General features: G+C 38.4%; 1 protein-coding gene across 1 annotated transcript in view; it reads right to left on the minus strand.

Annotated features, from left to right (window-relative positions):
• hecw2a (HECT, C2 and WW domain containing E3 ubiquitin protein ligase 2a) overlaps positions 1–25,819 on the minus strand; it is a 72,687-nt gene that overhangs the window by 41,096 nt on the left and 5,772 nt on the right. The window contains exons 2-6 of the mRNA XM_030125010.1: positions 9,379–10,117; positions 5,430–5,537; positions 3,812–3,906; positions 2,654–2,720; positions 620–789 (exon numbers count right to left, since the gene is read on the minus strand). Of these exons, the coding sequence (XP_029980870.1) occupies positions 620–789; positions 2,654–2,720; positions 3,812–3,906; positions 5,430–5,537; positions 9,379–9,757 (819 nt within the window). The 5' untranslated portion in view covers positions 9,758–10,117. The remainder of the gene's footprint in view (positions 1–619; positions 790–2,653; positions 2,721–3,811; positions 3,907–5,429; positions 5,538–9,378; positions 10,118–25,819) is intronic.

Here is a 25,819-nt window from a genome sequence, read left to right on the forward strand (position 1 = left end):
ATTAAGGGGATAAGTACATTTAAAGCAAACTTATATATCATTAGCTTGATAGCATAATTGCCTAAGTCATGTTTTTGGTCAAATTGTGGTATCTGTGTAACTTTACTCCCCTAACACTGCTGAGTTATTTTATGCAGATATCATAATTTGTCCAAAATTATGACTTAGGCAATTATGCTACGAGGCTAACAATATGATACATGATAGCATATCATACATAATATAATATAATAATATATATATATATATATATAATATGATATACAAAGGTTTAATAAATAGAGTAGAAGAAGAGGCAAAAAACTGGAAACAAAACCACCAGTTTACAAGTTTACAAACTGAAAAGCTTTATGGGACATTCAGGAAGCTGCTGGAAACAGCTTCTTTTCCACTTTATAAGTGGAAAAAGCTATTATGGAGTTTCTATGTTTTCCCATGCAATACTTGCAAATGTGTATGTGTGTATATGTTGCAGACATTAGCTATTGTATACTTTATTGTTTATGCATGTGAGCATATGTCTCAATGAAAAAATATTGAGATATTCTCCTTATTTTAGGTAAGTGACAGTATGTTTATTGCAGTGTTATACTGTAATATCCAAAGGTGTAAACATCACCTCCCCGTGCCACACAGGGTTAGTTGTGTTAGCAATAATAGCCGATCGTCGTTCCTGCCCATGGTGGCTGAAGACAGGAAAGACACTTCTCTTCCCTGGGTGGATGGACATCTTCAGGTAAGGGTCTGGATTAAAAAACATGCCCTTCTTCAGGCCGGTGGCACGGAGATCTGTGGGAGGATGGAGGACATTAAGAACAAAAAGCTGCATTTTCACATAAGTTTTACTTTTCTTATTTTACAGATGTATTGATGATGCCTTTGAGAAGACTGTAATTTCGGTGCAAGCAATAAGACTTCAAACTGTCCTGTGGAGGTTTAGAGCTCCCGTCTTTTATGATTGGGTCTCTATTTTTCCTGTTGATATACTATAGATGGTTGGTGATGCACCGACAAAACCAAAAAAGGAGATGACTAAACACTACGTCATACAACACTTAAGTTTTTATGTCCACCCTATTCATGGTACCCTAACCCTAGTTCCATTAGCATTAACCACAATGGGCAAGGACCTCAGCTCCAAAATGAAGTCAATAAGTAAGATTTCATTATTGCAATGCCACTTTTAACCACTAGGATTGACTCCAATTGGCTCCAAAAAGCCCTGACACCCACAGATTTACATTAAACTTCTCTAAAAATGCTAAGTCAGTTTTTCTTTAGGACTCATTAAAGTCTCATCTGTTTAATATGGACTCTGTGACCTGGTGGTCCACCTTTAAAACCTTCCTCCATTTATTAGATCTCAAGGAAATTAGAAGGCTTATCTGACTAACAAGATCGTAAAATGACTTTCCTCCACACTGTTAAATGAAGTTTTCCATTCTACCTAGTTAGTAAGCTAGTGTTCAGGTTAGCTGACCTTTGACCCCTTGGGCTCATGTAGTTCCACTGCTTTTGTACGAATATGATCACTATCGGCTACAAAAAGTCAACATGGTGATGGATTAATCGCAAACTACTGGCTGTTCCCTGGTTCAGAAACCAATGGGTGTTGTCATGGATCATCCATCCACTAATTATATGCAGTCTATGGTTTACCTTCATTATTTTATAGAAACATTTAGAAATTTTTGAAATATGAACTTTTTATGACTCATGCCACTGCCACTGCATTACACCTTGTCTGAAGATATTCTTTTCTTACTCAGCCCTAGTTCCATTAGCTTTTTCATAGTTTCACAGTTTTCCTTATCCGTTTACTAGCTGTTACTTACTTTATTAGGACTCTAAACACATGTAACTTTATCATTAAAGAAACCCAAGTAATGTGTTATGTTATGTAAATGAGAGGTAGGGGTGGGATTTAATAAGTTTTCTTCTTCCCACTCCTTTTTGAGCAATAGTTACTGAATTTATTTTGTTATTACTAGTGTACATGGCAATTGCTATATTGTCTTGATCACCTCTATATATTAATGTATTTGCTCTGCTATTAATTCTTCGTACACATAAAAGTTTTGACTCTTTCTTCTGCTCAAAAGAAATAAATTAATAAATAAAATAAATAACAGTGTTAGGATTATAACAGGTCTACAGCTAAGAGACTTAAAAGTAAACTGTATTTTCAGAAATACATAAAATACCAGCTCCACTACTTCCATTCAAACAGGACTCAAATGTAACTCAAACTCTAGCCCAAAGTCATAAATATGCCCCTGAAACTAACCTTTGAAACAATCCCAAGCCTTTGTATTGAAACCTCACATTTCATACAATGTCGAGTCCATTTCTGATGATTGCTGTTTTTTCCTAAAGCTCTGAAATTGTTTGCATTTTTTCTCTCTCATTGATATTTTTATTTGCAGAGGAGCAAAGCCACTTCGGGTGCCACGGATTTGTGAAAACAGCTTGAAATATTTACTCTACTTCAGTCTGAAATACAAATGAGTTTACAGATGTCTGGTCTGTGATTTTGGAGCTCTTTGTGCATTTGAAGTTTGCTACTTTGTTACTGAGGGCTGCTGATAAGATGAAAGTTGACTTAGTTCGGTACAAAAAAAGATTAGTCACATATGTCTTTTTGTAAACTCACCTGTTAAAGTGAAACTGATCAGTTTCCGTGGATGCTCTATGCCAACCTGCTCTGCCAAACCCTCCACCTGATAAAAAACACAACAGAAGTTTGTGTTCCTGACTAAACTGAGGACACACCATTTGTATTTGTCCCAATAAATTTATGCATATCAGAACATTAATGCAGGAGCAGACGGGAAGAGGTGAACATTAACCTCACTGAAAGCAGGAAGTAGCATCATTTAACGAGGTGAGAGAGAAACGGTATCGCAATTCTCTGTATGTCCTTTGCATCTAGTGAACTGACAATAAAAAAATCTTTGAACCTTGAATGTGTCTAACATTGCAGTGACAGAAAAGATGATTAGACAATCAAAAGTTATCAAAAACAATGATTATGCAATCAAGTACTAACTCCTGTGTGTATCATGTGACTAAAACAGACAGAAAAGAAAACATGGAATGCCTAAAAGCACTGTTTTTGGCTGCACAATGCCATAGATATTGATGTAAGAACTGAAGTGATTTTGGTTATTATCAAGAAAACATGGAAAATGGCTAGATATCAGCTCTGAAATTAAACTATTATGACCTATTTTTGTTGTTATCATTATATTTGTCCAAACAAACGTACCTTTAGTTGTACCAGGCATTAAAATGAACAAGATAATGAAGGAAACAAGGGGTGGTCTGATAATGTTTTCCGTGACTGTATTTGATTGGTTGTTCCAGTGGGCATACAAACACATCATTTCATGGTTGGCTAGTCAACTACAAGGTTTGATTATATCATAAATTCTGTAACTTACACAACTTTCACGGTTTTCAGATAATATCTGAAATTTGCAGCTGCTACAGTTTAAATATCCATTTCAGAGATCATCTATTCTACTTTACCAAACCTATTGTCTTATTATTTTGCAGCTGCAAACCATGAATATTTTTTGAATGAACTGTAAAATATTCTAAAATGTTGGGTTTTTTTTTGTTTGTTCTACTCACCTGCTGTAAAACAACATTTTAATACAGGATTCTACAAGTTACTGTTGTTTTTTTAGGTTACACTTGCTATTAATTGTGTACATTCTTGACCCCCACATGATTTCAGTGAAAATGCTAAAAGATAAGACTAAAAATGCAAGGTGTAGAGTGCAAACTTCTCTGTCCTAACACAGACCAGGACTGCAGGATTCTTCACGGTGATGCAGGGGGTCGTGGCTCTCAGGGCTCCACTCACTCCATGATAGTACTTGAAACAGATCTTGGTCTCAGCTGCACAAAGTAATGGGATGAAGAATGAAAAGACACTGATCATTACCTGACGCCATTTTCACCATCTGGTCAGACATACAGGACTTAAACAGCTCCACTCTCATATGAAAATGACTAGAAACACATCGCTGAGCCCTCTCGTTGCACTGGTTGACATTTTTGTTCTGCAGGAAACAGTTTTCCTGCTAGTTTTGCTGTTTGATGGTGTTTTAGTGAAAAACTACTTTACCTTTGTAGTCCATGAAGAGGATGTAACCTGATGCAACAGTTCAGTGACATGTTTTAAATTACATCTTTTTAATAATTTTTGAACAACAGTGGAGCTTTATAGAAATAACAATAAAACACCTATAGAAAAATAAGCTAAATTAATCTACAGATACAAAGTCAGTATCATAGGATGAATTTTTAGCTGTCATTAGTTTTTCCATAGGCTTTATTCCTCATAACAAAAGAACAGAAAATGGCAAGATTTATCTTTGAACGATGACTTTAATTAAACCTAACACTTTTAGCAGTGACACCCCACAAATGTTTCTGCTTCAGTTTTTTGTTTTTTGTTTTAGATTTTTTCTCCATGTTTTCTGACATACAGGAAAAAATCTATTCTAAGATCATTGCATTTACATTATTTATGCAAAGTCAATTTGTATCACTGTCAAAACCTGAGTTGTTGACAGGAGTCGCTTCGTGCAGAGTGTGGGAATTAATGGCATCTAGTGGTGAGATTGCGTAGTGACTGCTAAAAATCTGTCAAATTACACGTTCACTCCGTGAAAAAAAAAAAAGCCAATCTCACAATCACAAAATCCCCTGGCATGATTTTCAGCAATGGCTTCAACCACATTAAAATTTACAGACATGGGACAAACATACAGAGACATACTTTTCAGCATTTAGATTTATATGATGCAGAGAAAAAGTTATAACACTACTGTTTTAGGTGTATGAGCCTTCTAAACAGATATTAAGCAATCATGCAACATAAAATAATGTATCATAATGCTATTGCTAGGTGAGCAATAACACATCAAATACAACCTGCAGCTCTTGGCCTCAGACTGCTGCTTTTGGTTCAGCTGGGAAATTTGACAATGCTAGAAATGCTATTGTTTTATTAAAATTTCATGACTTTATTAAGATAGTAGATTGTTTTTAATCCTGAGTGAGACCCCTGTACTTATTCAGCATATCATTAATATGTACATAGGCCATTGATATTATCCCTGTACATTTTCAATATTCTGATTCATCCTGATGTTCTAATGTGCACAGAAAAAACATAACACAAAGGGTTACAGAGGTGCTGACAGAGGATTTGAATTACTGACTTTGAGAAGGCAGCCTGGATGGACTCAGTGGAATAGAATAACCAAGACACAATTCTTATTTGTACTTATAAAATGATGAAAACACAGTCACGAATACTACATTACTTTTTTGCCAAATAGTTCTCTCTAAATCTTACACTCTGCCTTTCTTTTTGTTTTTGGGATAAAGTATTGTGGCCAGCAGTGACTTACGCTCCATAAAGTAAGGGCCAGGCTCCAGCCTCCAGACGATCTGACCCTTCTGGGTGCCATTAACCCCTCGGTTCTTACAGTCCCACACATTGGATGGACTGGTTTCATCTGAAGGATGAAAGAACAGTTAGACATGGGGTTGTGTTCGTATGGATTACAAGATAAGATACAAATCTTCACATGTTGACATTACCCCTTGATTTGAAACCAAACAATGTTAAACAGAACTATGTTCAACAAACTCCAGATGACAACCCTGCATCCTGCTACCACTGCATCTGTTCCTCCTCATCCCCCACAGTACAGTATATTTAGTCTGCGGACTCTGTCTTCCAACATACAAGTTTGCCTTTAATCAGTGAAATCCATTCCCAAAATAGCTTGTGTCCAACCTCTAACCAGAAGGACGAACTCAAAACTTCCTGTGAGTTAAAACAGGGAGGGGGAATTCCGCTGTACGTAGCATTTTTGTACACAGAATAATGAAGCATCGAGCTCAGCTGACTGCTGGAGAGTGGAGGTGTGTGTGTGTTTTGCGTACGTGTGTGAGCATGGCTGTGTGAGTGTGTATTGACTGTGAGTGGAGAAGGGGAGGGCAAAGTTGCTTATCATTGAATGTCTGCTTAGTCAAGGAAAGCGGTAGCCCCTCTTGGGTATAAGACCCTAGAGCAGGTAATGAAGTCCTGGCAGCCTTATGATCAATATAAAGTGACCCGGCGCCCCGCCCGGCACCAACCATTCACACTATCTCTTCCCCCATACACCAGTCCCAGTTACAGTACACCTGGACTGTCTCTAATGAACTCATCCAGACTGGTTAAGACCTGGAGGTCATCAGAAATTACTGCTTGATTAACAAGTAAAAAAGATAATTAGTTACATTGTGTTGTAAAATAATTGCATGATGTCCTTATAAGACTTGCTCTAAAGGTTAATTTTGTTATTCCTAATGACTTTAAATGACCATGAAGGCTTTACAAGTCAGAATGCAGTCTGCCAGTTGGTTTGACCTCTTTGAAGCCAAAGACGCCCATTGTTTCCAGAAATCCATTATCCATTACCAACACAATAGATTATGCTCTGTGGCTCACAGCACTTTTCCCCAAACATCATTGTAATATACTACTGATTATTGGCTGGCCAGTGTCACACTGATGTTTTAGACTGATCTGTAGATTTAGACCACCTTAAGAAGATCTTCTACTACACTGCACAGCTCAACTTGACTTGACTCTATTCACCTCGGTTGGTTTCCCATCAGACTAACGGTGTGGACAGTATTTGGTACTTATTTAGTATCACCTCCATAGAGGCTGCAAGCAAGCTCCTGTGATACCAAAAGGAGACATGAAAACATTTTACAGACAACTGACTGGACAGAGACAATCCTCTGTCGCTGAGTTCTCACAGTATGAAACAGACTAAATCCACCCTTAGCCTATTAGCCTGGCGCTGTATTCAATGTTTTGTCTTGCAGCCACTTTCCCTGTTTGTTTTATTTATTTATTTATTTTATTTGTTGGTTTACTTAACAGAGACATTGTACATTGATTCACATTGTTGTAAATGCACCAGAGTTAGCCTAATGGCTATTTTTCATCTGCAGTTTGTGTTACATTGAAGATGATGTGACAAAAGTTTCACTATTTTACTACGATTTCACCAAGCAACACAATAGCCATTTCATACCAGTATGATGTGGACAATAGAACATCCACAAGTGAATACAGTGCTGCACATTATTTGTGTTGTTCACTTAATGTGATACAGCTTTAAGTAGAACAGTGGCTCTCCCAGAGGTGAAATCTTGACTTCAGCTCTTTATAACAAAACAGGAAATCACTGATAGATTTTGACAACAGGTGTGCTGGTGAAACACCATGGCTCGTGTATTACTTTTCACTCTGATGGACAGATCTGCCTGACAGTTTGAGCCTGATAGCCTTTTACAGTGTGTAGGTCAATGTATTTCCCCTGTCAAATTCCTGTCTCTAAGCAGGATTAGCATACATTATTGGAGACCACCTGGGCTCAGCTTGGAGACATGCGCGGTTTGTGATGGTGTGTGTGTTATCGTACACCATAGCACTGCTGTTACATGTCGACTCAGCCTTTAGTCCTGTGTAAAGTCTCCTGTTTCAGTATTGACTTTGAGTTGGAGGATCCTGCACTCTACCTGGCTATTCTCAGCACCCGATAGCAAAACAAGACTTGAGGACAAGAAGGGTAAAGTCCTTCAGCTAATAGCTGTTAAACCAAAAGCACAACAAAAGACAAAATCATTCAAATTGCATCTGATAGATGATGTTTGAAGGTTGTTTTAGAGTACCATTTGTAAAAGTGACCACTTCAATCACTGTGCTTGCGCTAGGAAAATGAAAGATACAGCCACTGTGGCTACATTAGTAGAAATGAGTGTAGCCACAAAAAGCCACAGCCAGTCTGGGTCCAGTCTGGGTCCCTGCAGCAGGGCGTGTAGCAGACCATGGCGACGAGCATAGCTCCCCCGGGAAATTTTGGGAAAAAGGAAGTCTTTTTCCTGCATTCTAGTGCATTTTGAGCTTAAATATATGTTCAGTCTGGTTTCAGTTTCATACAAAAAAAATCATAAAAATTAACTGAAGTCAACATTTTCATCTAATCTATTTTTATTTCTAATCTAATGTATAACAAAACAATAAATGATAGACTTATAAATACAATTATTCTGACCACTGATGTTCATGAGATTCAATATAAAATAAATTTACCAGTGAGACACCTCTAAGTATGATATCATACATTAGGGATGCACCAATACCACTTTTTTCCAGACCGAGTACGAGTATGAGAACTTACTTTTGAGTACCTGTCGATACCGAGTATCGATATTAGTACTTAATGATCCCATTCCAGTTCTTAGTTCCTTTTGTAAATGTGCTTTATTGTCGTTCTCATTAGTCTGACTTGAAAAAAGTGCTGCTGCTGACATTTCATGTGTTGGAATGAGCGTTTGTCAATTAATCCATGAGGGGGCGCCGCTCTTAAATAACCATACTGGACAAATACCACGAAGAAGAGTAAAGTTTTTTGAGAAGAAGAAGAAGAAAGTCAGTAATAACAAACATGGAGACGACAGAGGCAACACTAATGTGATACTAATATTGCAGCGTTTTCGCTGGTAAGATTTAAAAGCAAAGCTGTAGCAGGTAGAAAAAAGATAAATGAGCCAGAAGTTTCGTTTTCACTTCTGCTGGTGGCGGTCTGCACTGCTCCATACCCCTCTCTGTCTGTGCAGTGTGAATTCATAAAAAATCTGAAACGTTCGGGTGAGTTTGATCGCTCTCGGCAGCGCTCTTCAGTAGTGGAGACTGTATTTGTTATTTTCCATGGTTATTGCTCGGACATTTTCAACCAGAGATGTAAGTTGGTTGATTTTACTAAAAAATACCTTCGCCACTGTGGTTACATGGGAGGAGAACAACTTCGCCAACCAGGAAAATGCATCGCCAATGGCGATGTGGCAATAGGCTAGCGCAAGCGTAGAATCACTGCCATCATATGCCAACCACAACTACAAGGCTGAGCCAAATGCCTTGAAATTGCAAAGACACGGCAACATGTCCAAAGCAATATTTCATTGTTTCAGCTTAATATTATTACTCCAAAAGCATTACCAAAAATACCCCAATAGCCCATGGTGTTGTTGGTGCATTGACTTGAAACCAATGTTTCAACCACTGACCCATCAGCAAAAACACATTTCAATATGAAATCAAAAAGTGGTCCTTCCTTCATGTCCAATAGTATTTACATCACCGACATTTCTTATAGACTTGCCATTTATTTATGGTAACCTTTGACCTGACTTACTTCAAAAGCATTAAACTTGACTTGTGCCTGTTATCTTGTCAGTAAACATGTTAAAATGAAATTACTACAAGTAAAATCATGGAAAAAATCTTCTTACCAATGTGGTAGAGCCCGATCCAGTCGGTAGCATCCACTTCCTCCTTGATATCCCAGGATATGACGAGGTTCTGGCCGCGGTTCAAAGTATATTCCAGAGTGGATGCTGTTAGTGATGAGCGACTCTGTGACGTCACCAAGTCTGTGTCGCTGTTAGCTCGAGGAAGTCCGATTGGGCTGCTAACCACAGAGGCGGTATCCACAGCAGCCCCGCCCCTTTCGGCCAGAGTTCGCAGGTTTTCTGGACTGAGTGTGTGACGAAGGTGGGGGCTACGCCTTCGTGGAGCTGACAGGTGCTCACGGCCACCCACTGCGACATTGGGTGCATTGTGGGAACGGGTCCTGGGTGGTAGGACTGCGGTGGCGAGAGAAGGGCGCATGTTGGACAACTGATGAAGAGGTAACTACAAGGAGCGCTAACAGCTGAGAAAGGCCAAGAGGAGGCAGAGATAATGTGGGCCTTTAATCTGAACGGGGTGGTTGTTGAAGTGATGATGCATTTTGCTGATTTATCCTTGATGACTCAACTTGCTGAATATTCTCATCTTTTGCGATGGGACATTGGTGTGAACAACTTGTCATCTCTGGAAGCTGTGAACATTAGCGATGATGTGTCAATTCCTTTGCTGCAATTGGCACTTTCAGTCTTTACATTATTAAAAGCGCTTATAGCTAGAGAATCCAACGAGGCTCAAAATACTTGTCAGTCAGATTTCATATTGTCCAGAGGCAATGGGAACCTGGAGAAGGGGAGACAGGAAAGACAAGAAGAAATCAGTGAGCTACAAAATACTTCTGCACAACAAAAACAGCAATGGTGTGGAATGAGCTACAATCAACAAATGACTGAACAGGCATTAGTCACCAGGGGTGTTGTTTGCTGTCAAAAAAACCTGCCACCAACACAAATAACCCAGCAAAACCATTAGGCTCTATGCCGTCTTCTCTGACAACCCCTCTAATGAAAAAGAAAATTGATATGAGTAAATGCTGACCTTTGCACCGTTACTCTTATTTTTGTTATTCATTTGCACGTAGCAGTAAGTGGCATGACCACAATCTATTACAATATAAATAAATTAAATTACAGTAATGGTATATTTCACAACACCAGACTTCTGCATAAAGAGGATATCGTCGAACCACACTGTTGTTATGAAATTCTAAAAAATGTAAAACATATTCAATGTTTCCCAAAGCCCAATATTAGACACAAGGTCCTGCAATCATCATCAACATGTAGTGCATCTCCCTGTACTTGACACTTGTACTTGATTGGTTAATAGACAGGCATGGGTCTGACATAAGCATGTTCTTATTTTGAATCATTTTGAACTTTTTACATGTGGTCTGTTTTTATTTTGTTTTTAGTAACAATTGCTTTGCATGATTTGTAAAAGTCAGAATTATCAACAAAGCTTTTCACACTGTAAATGAACCACATGATGGTTGGACGAAAGCCCTGCTGTTTGCTCTGAATCGTAGTCCAGGAATTTTTCCACACCCGCAAGTCAGGTTCAGATCAAACTCAAAAATCCAGAGAAAACGAGTTGCTGTGAAGATGCCTTAAGTTCACTGTCATATAGGAGCAATGACATCAGAAAGTATTCAAATTTACCAAGCTCAAATCAGGGAATTTTGACTTTTCTCTCTTAAAATTTGTCTAAAACTTATTGATCGATATTCACAATAGACTGTTAATAGGGAAGTCATTTCATTTATTAGTTTAGAAGAAATCAATTAATCAAATAACAATGACAAAAAACTTTGGACCGGCTTTATCTTTGACTACACATTCACAGAGGTATTGTTTCAATCAGCTTATGCAATGTTACAACATTTGTTGCCATCATTTTTTTGGACACATGACGTTGCTTAACCTAGACCTGACCAACTAAATCAACCCCAGATCAGAATACAGCTCCCCCAGACTTGCACTGTAGACACTAGGCATGATGGGTAATCACTTCATCTGCCTCTGTTCTCAATCTGATGCACCCATCACTTGGGAACAGGATCATCCTGGACTCATCAGACCACATGACCTATTTCCATTGAAACACAGTCCAGCCTGTATGCTCTCTAACAAACAGATGGTTATTTAAGTAATGAACAGCTACTCACAGCAGCCGTTAAAGGGTTAAAGCAGTTGTTCCAGTTGTAATTATTCAATGGAAGGATCTGAACAAGTTGATGAGTAAAATCCATCTTTTCTAGGTGGACAGTCTACATATACAATGACAATTCTACTCCGTCGTTATCATTCACTTCTGCAGCTTTTGCAAACTGCAGTTTTGGAAACAACTTAGATGTGCATTTCTGCCGCCAACCATCACACATGCTAAGCAGTCTTTCAGCCCAAATCATGTTACCTCATGAAGCAGCTGGAGAATCCAGCCCTGATTTTGCTACACAACCTGCCCCAATTATATAGCACAGACACTGACAGATATCTCCTGCAGTGGAAACAGACAAATCTCCTCTGGTTGACACGTTTCTAACACAGTGTATACATTCTCATATCAGACAGCCCTATTTGCATGTTTTAATAATAGAATCCTCTCTAGAATTGGAATTGGTAAGTAGTAAACATTATGCACTCCATCTATTTTTATAACATGATTATGTATACGTTCTTCTAGGTGCTACAACCAGACTAGCATACCCCTCTTTGCTGTTTAATCTGAAATCCATTATCTCTACAAGGCCACAGGAAACAGAAATCTTTAAACCAGCCCAATAACCTCGCTCACACACATACGCACACACACACACATATATACACACACCTCTGCGGCTGGGTTTCTATGCTCTCTGCCAGTGTAGACCGTCACAGTGAAAACACAGAAAGGAGACAGGCAGCTGTATCTGCCTCCCAGGAAGCTTTTCAATCAGCAAATGCCAGTTTGGGAACTGTCTGGGGAGTGCTGTCAGACACTCAAGCAGAACCATTTTGTGTTTTAAAGGCAGGTTGGCATGTGACTGTAGAATCAAGCCAAAGGCAGTTGATTCTGAGCAGTGTTTTTCTTTCCTGGGGCAATGGGTTTGGTAATATTCAGCTGTTAAGTGACTGCTGCAGTCAGGATGATGTGGGCTGCACGATACGCTAAGCCCTGATATCCTTAGCATTCTAAGCAGGCATCTCAAAAGCTGAGTATTCTGAGATGGTTTGAAACCACTGCCTCCACTGCCTGCCACACTGTGCCATACGTGTATCCATCAAACAAGACCAAAAAAGCATCAAATCCTCACATTTAAGGAGCAGAAATCAGAAAAATAAAAGATTATTAATTAAAGAGTCAATATGTAAGATTGGCATGTGTTCATGTACTTTATAAGAGTTTGTGTTGGAGTCCGGAGGTGTTTTTTTATTGATGACAGTAGCTCGCATTGCACTTGTTTGATGCTGTAAATGGGCCAGTATTTAAGTCCAATGTTTAGTAAAATTAGCCACTTACACCATTTTGAGCCTCAAGTTTGGCATTTTGGCTGTTGCAATCTTGTTTGTTTGTTTTTTTTGGAACACAAATGACCATATTTGGAATATTTGGAAAAGAAGGATGAAGATGAAGTAGAGATAATGGTGAAAGATGACAAAATAACACAACCTGTAAAATAAACACACTGAAAACACAGACCACAATGCAAAACAAAAAATTGTACATGTTTATTTATTTGTTTGTTTGTTTGCTTGTTTATTCTTTATTTTATCAGGGAGTTCCTTGAGATCAGATGTTTTCAAGGTTTAATATGTGAGATTCAAAACATGCTCATATGCAATCTTCAGATTAGAGTCTGTCTTTCTGGGAGCTGGTTGTTTTTTGATATTAGCTGACTCCATGTCTAGGGTAATGGTCAATAGGGTTTCACACTGTTGCTGCTGTAGAAGACCAGAGGAGAGGCGTTGAATAAGTTGTTAGGCTGTTTTCATAGATGTCACCAAACTAAGTAAGCTAATGTCAACAACTGATCTACTCCCATCACCAAACAACTTCATGTAAGCACAAGAACACTCCCAGATCTCACATACTTAACACTAAAGCAATTACCATTTTCTGTTTATCAGCTATCTGATTTGTATCTTAAATTGAATTCCATGCACACAGCTAGATTACCTGTTACTATAAAAGAAATTCATTGCCATGCCTGGGATAAAAATGATTCGGAAAGCATTTTACAAGCTGAAACCTGCATGAAAAATTGTCTGATATAGTGTATATATCTCTCTAGGGCTTCTAAATCAATTCACTTTGCATTTTGAACTGGCTGAACAGAAAATGATGAACCGGTGTGTGTGCTGATGTATGTGGGTTGGCTGTGTTTCCAGATAAGTCAGGCCTGATATTGAAATAAGATCTGCTGCATTTGACATGAGGAAAGCCTGGACGTCCCTGACTCAACAAGATTACTAGAGTGGATCCTCGCCACACACACACACACACACACGCACACACACACACACACACAACACAAATGTTGCATACAAGGATTTATGATAGAATAAAACCTTCATCACAGATGCAAGAATACGTAAATCCGCCTCACGTGTGCACATGGGCTCGTACATAGTCATATAGCAGCAGGAGCAGCAGGAGCAGCAGTGATTTCTACAACCAAGCTAAAGCTCAGTTTGAGAAGAAATAAAAACTAGTGTATATGTAACTGCTGCTGAGTTATGTAAGTGTTCCTGTGGTCCAAAGCCCCCCCCCCCACACACACACACACACACCATCAGCCTTTGTCTAACCCTGATGTGAAGTGGAGGATGCATCAGTTGAAACTGTCCAACACCACAAACCAAAACATGACCTTATGACAAGGCACTGAACAATCTGGATATCACTGTTTTTTCTTTTTTTTCCCCCTTTTTACACTGAAGGGCTCCTGTTTCTTACCATAATCCTAATTTGGCTGCTGTGCACATCTTTGACCTGATGTGGGATTAGCGATTGATTCTCAGGAGATGAACAGGAAGAGCTGAAAGATAAACAAGGTGTTACATGAGCACCCAAAAATGAAACTGTAATACAAATTCAGGCCATTCTTTGGGAGGATGTTAAATTTGACACCTGTCTTGCAAAGACTGATATTTGAGAAATGTTCTGTCATTAGGCACCAACTTCTTTGTGCTTTGCACTGCTGCACAGTGAATACAACAGAGAAACACATTTGCTGGGTGCATTTGTCACGTCATGCCAGAAAAGGATGGCATAAATGGCTTTCTAGGCATTTGGGAATTACAATAATAGCATTCTTTTTGACAGGTATACATTTTATAAATGCAGGTGATTTCATCTTATCTGTCTTTCTGAGCCTCCCATGTGACAGCCATGACTGACAGGCTCCACTGTAGTGATAGTGATCGGTCCCTGTGCATGCATGTTATAGTACTTTAGAGAATCACGGTTAAAATCCACTGACTTTTTAAAGACTGTGGACATTTGGAGTGTAATACTATGCAATGGTTTTATGGACATACTTTAGAGTAGGGCTGCAAATTATATCAAAAAAATATTATCGTAATAACAGAGTGTGGAATAGTCATATCACAAAGATGTGCAATAATTTCTTTTCTTTTTTTTAATTAACTTTCTGTTTTACATGCCATGGGGTACCAGAGTGGTTTTCTCTACCACTTTAACATACTAGTTTTTCTGGCAAAAAAACTGAAGTAATGCTACTGCTGCTGGTTGAATGCAAGTTTACATCTTATTGTCAATCAATTAATCAATCAATCTTTATTTATATAGCACGTTTTCATACAATGAAATGTAGCACAAAGTGCTTTATATATAAAATAATAATAATAATGGATTGGATTTATATAGCGCCTTTCTAGACACCCAAAGCGCTTTACATTATTGACCCATTATTCATTCGCGCTCACATTCTCCCTCTGGTGGTAGTAAACTACATCTGTAGCCACAGCTGCCCTGGGGCAGACTGACAGAAGCGTGGCTGCCATTTTGCGCCTACGGCCCCTCCGACCACCACCGAACATTCATACACCAGTGTGGGTGGCACTGGTAAAATCAGTACACCCCACCACTACCACACATACATACACAGACACGCACACACACACACACACACAAACACACACACCCCGCCACCCATGTACCTAATGTTAATACCCATAAATAATAAAACAAAAAGAAATAGATAAAGAAATAAAGGAAAGAAACAGTTGAAAGTAATGTTGAAAAGATGTGAATATTTTCAGAGCACAACTTTGGGCAAGGCCTGAACACTTATATTTAAAGATTTTATTTTTTTTAATATGCAGTATTTACCAAACCAGGCAAGCAATTGAATATTTTGTTAAACCTCTTACATGGCAGTACTCTGGCATTTTTGTTATTATGAAATAGATCCATACCATTTACACATTCTTACATGTGAATAAAATGACCAAATATTTGACTGTGTCTGAAGGTCTGTGGTAGGAGCATCACCAGGTTCTTGGACAGAATTGTGTAATTGATTGTAGTAGCATTTTGTCCTAAATTATCAATACTTGAGTCGGTATACAAACAACTGACTCATTTTTAACATTGTTAAGGAACGTTTTTCTTAGTAGATGAAATTGGTATTTCTTTAGGTGAATGAGAAATATCTCAATATTATCATTATCGCAATGCTGTACACCCATATCACATATCGCAAGTTTTGCCAATATCGCGCAGCTCTACTTTAGAGCCTCAATTATGGTATGTGGGCCATTGCCATTAGTAATTTAAGTGCTCAAATGTTTGGACAAGACTGTGGAGGTGGGGTTAACTTACTCAAAACACTAGCCACAATGCTAACTAGAAAATATACGTTTATCACAGTCATTTAATGTTAACATATACAGTTGTTTGTGATAACAGTAATGTCAGCTTTGCATAATGCAGGTATAAACACACATACTAGCAAGTTTGCTGATAGTGCATGACACAATACAGAACTATTGCTAACTTTATCCAAGGCAGCTACCATTATATTCAATGAACAGAAATTCCAAACCTCAGTTGTAAATAAGAAGTGGACAGAGCAACTGTGATGGTTTTTGGACCACTGAAAGTTTGGGATTTGGCCATTGCCATGTTGGCTCTTTAGAGCAAGAGGCCAAGGCCTTGGCTGCAATATGAGGTCAATGAAGGAGTGTCTGAAACTTGTAATACCACTACCAACCACTAGATGCTGTTGGAAAAAAAAAAGCCCTGGCTACCACAGACTAACACTGAACTGAGTACTTTTTACCCCCAAGAGTCATTCCAGTCTCATTTATTTACTTGAACCTGTAATAAACAATGTGGTCATCCATCTTCAATCTATGGGTTTGATAGCTTTGACTGACTCAGCAGGTGATGATCTGTTAAATCGGACTTTCTGAGTTTCTTTTTTGTTGTAGTTGTGTTTACCAAGTTCCACAAGACCGTAAAATCATTTTGTTACACAGTACTTGATGAATTTTCCATCTTACCAAGTCCGTAAACTAGCATTGATCATTAGCTTACCCAATACCACTCATAGACGTCTCTGACAAATCACAAACTACTGGCTTTAAAACACCAGAAGCCAATAGATGATGTCATGGTTCCTCCCCTGACTATCACACAGCCTATACGTTGGAGTCAGACATAACCACATGGACAAAAGACTGGAGCTGGGGGCCATCGGTGGGCCATGGGCGAGCCAATGCTAAAGTGACTCTGTAAAGCAGTAAACTCCAAACAAAACAAAATCATTTGGTTGTCTTGTTTGTATAACCAATTAACCACAACTATAACAAAAAATAACCAAAAACTCAGAAAGCTTTTGTCAGCATATGATCACTTCTGGCTCTGAAGAGGTAACTTGGTCTTGAACAAACCTCCTGACTTCAAAAACCAATGGGGGTGTTTGGGGGGGGGGGGGATAAAACCAGCTCCATCCTCTCTTTACTTTATGGTTCGAATCCTTGGTTCAGTAACTGTTTTTTTCCTGAACTACTGCCACCACTGTCTGTTTTAACTCCCACTACTGAGTACACTATACCAGTGCACCCAGAGGAACTGTGATATACATATTCACCTTACAGTTGAAACTATTATATTCCAAATAATGAAGGATGATTAGGGATGAAATCTTATGTACTGTGTGTTGTAGATACTGTGATGTCAGTTCAGGGATTCCTTGGCTGTTGGCCTTTCTGTTTCTGTTGGTGTTTGTGCGAGTGTGTCAGCAGTGGGACCCCTCGGTGCCCCTGTGGAGGTGACTGCAGCACTTTAAAGCCTGACAGAACGGGCACCTTGGGGAACTGGCACACACACACACACACACACACACACACACACTCTGAGGTCTTAATATGCCTCACTGACACATAAAGTTAAAACCAAACACAACCAGCACAAAGAAGCATCACCTCTGCACCAAAATTACAAGCATCCTCTCTCATATACATGCTTGCGCACACTAGATTTTTGACACAATGGGAATGCGCTCTTCTTCACACAGACGTACAAACTCCCCCTCGCTGAGTAGCAACTTGGAGCTGAAGGTGGATGAACAATCCGCTTACTGTAGCTCCAACCTACTGCAGTGGAGCTCTATGACTCATTCTGAGGCCACACGGTCCCACTTCCCACTCAAAGTGCGTCTCTGTCCGGACCAGGGTGTTTCACCAAACACATCAGCCCGGGAGGACATGTCAACGATGAGTCACTGCTTAGAAGGTATCCCTCTGTGACAGGCCTTGGGAGGGACTGATTGATATCAGCCTTTCGCTGTCTGCAACGCTGATCTTTCTAAAAATGGGAATATGAGTTGTGTATGGATTTATATAAAACTGCATAGACACAAAAATGCACTGACAGATAAGCTGGAGAGCTGCTCAGCACATCGCTGTAATTCTTTCATTATGCTGGCTGGCCAGGTTGTCCTGGTCTTTTTTACTACCTTTACAATATTTAAAGGCAGTGTGTAGGATTTCCACATGCTGGTTTGTTCATGTGAAGTTTGTGTTTGAGTCTGTGTTGTGCTGCGTGCTGGTCATTTGTCAACGCCACTCAATTTCCATGTGGAGGACTAAGGTCATTTTTTACACATAAATCATTACACCCACTCCTGATTTTTCAGTGCCTCTCATCTATTCCACCACAGCGCCAACTGTGCACATCCCTGGTTAGCTGAGAAATGATTGTACAGGCTGTTGTCATGAATGTAAACAACCAAGTCAATAACACCAGTGAATGACCAGGGGACTGTACTGCAAAGCAGGATGAAGAAGTTAGTAAAGAGCTTCTGTTTTAGATCTGGATTTTCCATATGTAGTTTACTTGTTATTTCTTAAATCTCTATCTTCATAACTTACCCTGTTCCAAGTAGACAAAAATGTCTAAAAGTTCACCTTCCCACATTGAATGTCATCAGCACACATCATCAACCTGTACCGCAGTAGTTGTAAACTATGTACCTATGTTACTAAACTATGCTAACAGTTAGCAATAGTGGTATTTACATACATGGCTAAAAACACAAAGTTGAAGGGAAGGTGGAGAATTTGAAAAGAGTTGTGACTCACGAAAGTAGAGCAACCTGAGATACAAGAAAGAAAGCTTGAGGTTAGTAGTTTTACATAAACACACACGTTGCATTGATCAGTATGTCATTTCATGGTGCATTACAGCTGGTTATTAGATGCAGGTTGTAAGAACTTGAGATCAGATGGTCAAACTAAATTTCTAACACTGCCACAGTTTTGTTCTAGATTGTCTAACTGATTGATGTAGGACCTCTATTATGTGTATATTACATTTCCTCATCTTTCAAGTGGGATAAAACAAAATCACAGTGTATAGTGGGTTTAACACATCATCAGAAATACCTACATCTAAAAACTACATGAACTTAACAGAACACACAACCGTGGTTATAGTCCGCCTTAATGATGTGATATTGATCAGAATATTAACCCATGAAGACCCAGTTCTACTTTTGTGGAAACATTCCCAAATTAATGTTTCTCTCTATTTAATCTTTCTTAAGTGATTTATCATCATTTATTATAATATTATCCTATGTATTTTGCATTTTTCAGTGTAAATCATGTATTTTTCCCTACATTTAATTTACTGATCATGTAGATATTCATGCAAATTTATAGTAAATCCAAAGGTCATTATTTTACAACAGAGAAAACTAATGAAAATGTGACTTTTTAAACAAAGATATCAATAACTGAATAGAAAAACAAGCATCTCCATCTACTGTCATTTGTCAAACTCCATGGGTTTTACTAGTGAACCAATGTTTTAGAAGATGACGGTGTTTCCATGTTCACTATGGAGCCTCTGAACAACCAAATGGGTCATATCTGATGAGCATGAAAAGATGACAAACTGCATTTTACACCAATTATTTACATGGATTGATAGGATTAGTGTACTCTTTCTCAAATGGGGGTACGCATACCCCCAGGGGTACTTGGAAGAAGCCCAGGGGGTACTTGAAATTTTTTTGTGAAAAATACATTAAATAAGTCATCATGTACTGAACACAAAATAAATAATGAGCATTAACGCTGAAATATAAAACACAATAAATACATTCATATAATAAACTTGACACTCCTGACCTTATTTCATCATTTCGTCAATATTTTTAAAAACTTGAAGCCCCCCCCTCAGCTTTGGTAACATTTTGAGAACATTTCTATTTTATATTATACAATATGAGTTTATTTGAGTAATAAATTAATAATGTTTTGTTGATGAAAGGTTCATTTATTCATTAAGGACCAATTTATTTATGTTTCTTCTCAATGAAAGAGGGCACTTTTCACATTTATATTTTGCACACAAAATCTACTTATAAAGATTTGATATTTTTAACATATTAAAGGTAAATATATATTGTTTCTTGACAAAGATTTGAAAATAAAAACAGACACTTTTGACACAGGAACAAATTTTGCCTCATTTTTTTCAATCAAAAATACTGAAACGAGAGTTGGTGGTACTTGGCTAAAAATAGACATATTTCAGGGGGTACTCTGCTGTAAAAAGTTTGAGAACCACTGTGGATCAACAGGTATTAAACATTCGAGCTGAGTAGATGATTTCGATTGCTGGTGGCTGTTTGGGTTTTTAAGGGTTAACTCTCACATTCAGACAATGTTTGTTGTCAGTTTTCCCGTCTACTTTTGGTTATAGTTTAGTTTTTTGCTGAGACATATTCAGCTGATCTAGATCTGTCCATGTTTTGAGTGGTCACCTGGTGTCAACTATTCCTCTTTTATACTCAAAACAGTGTCAGAAACTCTGGGTACACACATTTATACCCACCTTTGTGATTCCACTTATTGTGAGGTTTGGTTTTATCAAGACTAGTAACAAAGCAGTCCACACTTTGCTCAACCTGCCCCTTTGGATAAAAAAATAACTTCTTTATGTACATCTAGGAGTGTGTACAGCCTCAATTTTAATTATTTTTTAATGCGTTATAATCTAGATGAGAGTCAACAGATTTTCAGGAATGGCAAATAACTATGAAATGAACATAATCATCAAAACATTTCAGATATTTCCATCTAATAACATGTCTTTTCTAATGTGCTTCAGTGTAAACATCATTTTGCCTCAACAAAGAGCTGAACACAGTAAACACAAAAACTATACGTACTGAATATAAGAGGATTTTAACAACCTTAGAACTACTTAAGTGTTAACAAAAGGGAAAGTGAATGTGAGAGGGATAAAGATGGATTAAAGATGACCTATACATGAAGCACTTCTCGGACTGCAGTGACGTCATTACTGTCTCGGCTTTTTCCCATTTGTACTCAGCCGTCAGTGACTCATTAAATACCTTTTAGCCTTTAAATGATCAATTCCCCTTTTATTATATTGTGAGCTTCTGTTATTGAATTATATTCATTACAAATGGCCATACTGAACCAACCCCTGTGTCTGCAGAATGCTGCAGGGAACTCAGCAGAATACACACATCTGTATCAGAGGAATTCTTTGTGACAACTGTGTGACAAAACAAAGGAATTGTGGAAAATTTCACAAGTTTGATTTAAATAGTAAAAATAGTGAGACATGGAGACAATAAATTTGACAGTTATTTTCATGTTACTGTCCAGACAGTGATGTGTTAACCTGATGCTGCTCAACATATAAAGACCATAAAAATAAAAGTGCTCTTCCATTCCTGACTGACTTCCAAGTCTTTTATGTTTTTTCCCCCTTATTAATTACTGTGGGTTTTATCTAAGACCAATATATGATTTTACAGTCTCACAGAATGTCCGCATATGACTCTGTCTCACAGAATGTCCATATCTATGACTTTAATCACTGAAATTCAGGGTTTTTTTTTCCCTTGGATTATTTCCCCACTCACCAACTCATACACAAAAAAACATATTTTTTGCCTAAATATAAGCATAATATTTAATTTTACTGAAAAATACTTATATAATTTATGGTTTTAACATGTGCTCTATTGATTCGATTCTATGTTTACCATTTAAATTCAGCACTACATTAACAACATTACACATTTTTGATCAGTCCTTCTGGACTGAAGGACGTACAACTTTAACATCCTATTTACATACAATCTGTATCCAGACAATTTATCCGTAGAAAAAAGAATTCATGTTAATCCATACATTTTCTGAACCACATGGTCCTTGAGAGGGTCACAGGGGTACCAACAGGCAAAGCTGGGATCCATCCTGGACATGTCACCAGTTCATCACAGGGCTGACATAAACAGACGAACCATTCAAAAATGCATGTTAATGCAATGACTAAAGGCACTCAGATCAGACCTGATCACACATGGAGGTGCCCAGGATCACACTGTGATCTGATCTCATCCAGATTTATATGAAATCTCAACAGCACAATCATGGCCCAAAGAGAAAACAACCGAGCTGATCTACCTCCGACTCTACTAACAAACTCAACAGAACACTCTCCAGTGCCTCCTCTGCACTTTTAGTTTAGTTAAGCCAAAACAAACAAAAGAAAGACACAACATGAACATACACAACTAAGTATACACATTATAAGTGTACACAGTATAAACAAATGTTCATGTCTATAACATTAACTGAAAGAAAGCAATAAGAAGTATAAACTTATAAGGTCCTAAACCTTTTTTTTTCTTTTTTCGGATCCTTAATAATGCAAATGAATACATTTATGCTCATCTAAATTGCAGTCAGATTATCAATTTGCATTTGTCTCCAACAACAGTGAAAACTGCTTAAAACTACTTAAACCACCGTATATTTATTTATACATTGCTTAGGCTCAACATCTACCCTAATCTGCAAATTATCTCTACAAATTGAAACTCACATGTTCTCTAGAGTGGACTTCCAAACCATCACCATCTTTCCAAACATCTGATGAAATCCATGTTCATGCATTATGAACAACGGCACTATGGTTTGGAGCTGCATGACACCGCTGGAACTGGGACTAATGGAGGTATGGATCTGCTACAGACTGTGACATTTAGAAGAAGAAGCTGGTCCTTCACTGTGAAAGCTTGGTCGCCGGTCTGTTATTTTAACAAAACACCCACAGAATCACATCAACAGACACTCCATCATGAGGCAACTCAGAGAAGTCTACACAGAAGAGTGGGAACATCTCAGCAACCACCTGAGCAACTTAAACTCAATGACCAATAGAGCTGCACAATATATCGCTTGAGCATCAACATCGCGATGTACGTGTGCGCAATAGTCACATCGCAGGTCCTGCAATGTAGGAAGCAAATGAACTGAACGTGTTCTCATCTAATTTCAAGGGTACCTGACACACACTGAATGCAGCGATCCACCAATCACAATCGTTCTTAATCAATTTGGAGTGAGTCGCTGGTAACAACATTGAAAAATGAGGAACAAACAAGAGAAATTCAGCGTAAATGAAGATTTGGTGCCAAAAAGAAAAGCAACGTCAGTTATTCTGGAATTATTTCGGCTACAAGAAGCATGATATTGAAAAACGTGTTCTGTGTCGATAGTGCCTTGCACCTGTTGCCACAAGGAGAGGTAACACCACTAATTAGTTTGACCATTTACACGCTGTTATTATATACTCCTGAGTATTTTTTCATATCGCAACATATATCGCAGAGTTAAAAAAAAAAACTGCAGTGTCAGTTTTTTTCCAATATCATGCAGCCCTAATGTCCAACTTTGTTCAGAAAAGCAATGGTTCTCATCCTAAATTTTGACTCTGGTACAGATTCTAACTGAACACACTCATCTACGGGTGGATTCATTTTCTTTACTACTCTTTGTTTGGTGGGCCAACAGTTTTGTATGTGTGAAAAAATCACAGCTGAGTCCTGCTCCTTCTGTTTGTGCTGCATGGGGCAATATGATGAATAGTAATAGTCTTTATACACTGCCCGGCCAAAAAAAAACACACATGCAATATTTGACTGCACCACCTTTGGTTTTGATTACAGGAGACATTCACTGTCATAGTTTTTTTGCCACATAATGCTTCTGCAGTCTCACAATAAGGTTCATAATATTTTTTTTCATCCATAGTTGCATTAATTTTTTATCATTGATGATGGAGAATCAGACCGTTGCATCAAGTCTTCATCACATCCCAAATGAAAGTCTGGACTTTATGGAGGCTAATCCATGTGTGAAAATGATGTCTTATTCTCCCTGAATCATTCTGTCACAAGCCTGATGATCCTGATCAGTCCTGGCATTGTCCAATCTTTTAGACGATAAAAGAAATGAGAGGCTACTTACTGCATCAGTTAGAGTTAAATAAACAGCCTGGACAAATAAAGTAACTGCCTGGATTTAACTAAACAAAGAGTTCAGATCCTTCCATGGGTAAGTACTGCAGTGGTTAATAATGTTTCAGCTGGAACAGGTTATTTAACTCTAACTGCAGTAAGTGTCCTCTCATGTCTTTAAAGCAGTGGCTGCTTCTGGTCTTTAAAACAGGGGAAGCTCATCTTACAGCTCCATCATAAAACTTGTCATATTAAAGCAAAGCAATTAAAAATAAAAGGAATGCTTAATTGAGGCTGTTATGCTTCATCTATACCATAAAACCACAGCTACACACACTTGCAGGTGAATGACTTGACCCTTTTTCTCTTCAGCTGATGTAGTCCCAGCACTCTGGCAAATGACCTCTCTTCCACAGATATTTGCATGGGCAGAGATGGGAATCGAGAACCGGTTCTCAAAAAGAACCAGTTCCCAGTAGCTCGGTTCCTTGGAATCATCTGCCTGCCTGCTTAACGATTCTGCTAATCAATTCTGCCTGCATGCGTGATGGCGTCACGTGCATGCTGCATTCTTTTGGTCAGAATGTAGTCAACACGGGGAATTAGTAAAGCATCTTAAGTTTCAGTTTTACACCCCTACCCCGAACCAGGCCTGGCGTCATCTGTTATTATTATTTGTGCATACTGTATATGATATATTTTCTGTGCAGACAGTGCATATATAAAAGGCAATTAATGCAAACACACCCATTAGTACTCTTTTATTCCATCACCCAATTAGAATCGATAAGGAATCGGATTAATAAGTAAAATCAATAATGGAATCGGAATCATTAAATTCTTATCGATTCCCATCCCTACGCATGGGACTGAGCTCCAACGTGCTCCGATGCCAGTATGCATCAACATCGCTGTCAGTCAAAATGGGTTCAGCCTTTCAGACCAATACCTACTCTTTCCAACAGTTCATCCAATCCAATGTCCAAAGGCCAGCGTCCTGGCCCGCCTACTGACCCATTCACCCCCAGAGACGCTGAATGTCCGTGGGAGGGTTTTAGGTGGGATGATTTTATCCATTTATCCAATGACCACCATGCTTCCCTGTAGTGAAAAAAACAGCTCGGTGCTGCCTCTTAAACAACCCACTGATGCTTGACGCCAATGGGGAATTCAACAGTGAAGGCTACTGATACAAGAATATATCGGGGAATTCACATCGGAAAACAAACGATAAACAGCTGACCAGAATGACATAGCCATAAAATTAAATGCATGCTTGCTCAATTTTAATGTAAATGTAATTCATATCTTCATTGTGAATTCAACAGTTCAATTCTGCCCATTCATTTCCTGAAATACTAGGTGAAGTTCAGCTTCCCTTGCTGTCTCAAAGCAATCGCCTCTGCTTTAATGTCATAAAGACTGGACAATGCCAGGATTGATCAGGATCATCCGGCTTGTGACAGAATGGTTCAGGGAGAATGAGACATCATTTTCACACATGGATTAACCTCCATAAAGTCCAGACTCTCATTTGGGGTGTGATGAAGACTTTTGATGCAGTGGTCCGATTCTTCATCATCAATAATCAAAAATTCATACAACTATGGATGGAAAAAATATTATGAACCTTATTGTGACACTACATAAGCATTATGTGGCAAAAAACATGTGACAGTGAA

The sequence above is a fragment of the Sphaeramia orbicularis genome, chromosome 21 (genome assembly GCF_902148855.1).
Source record: "Sphaeramia orbicularis chromosome 21, fSphaOr1.1, whole genome shotgun sequence".
In the NCBI taxonomy this organism is placed as follows: Eukaryota; Metazoa; Chordata; class Actinopteri; order Kurtiformes; family Apogonidae; genus Sphaeramia; species Sphaeramia orbicularis.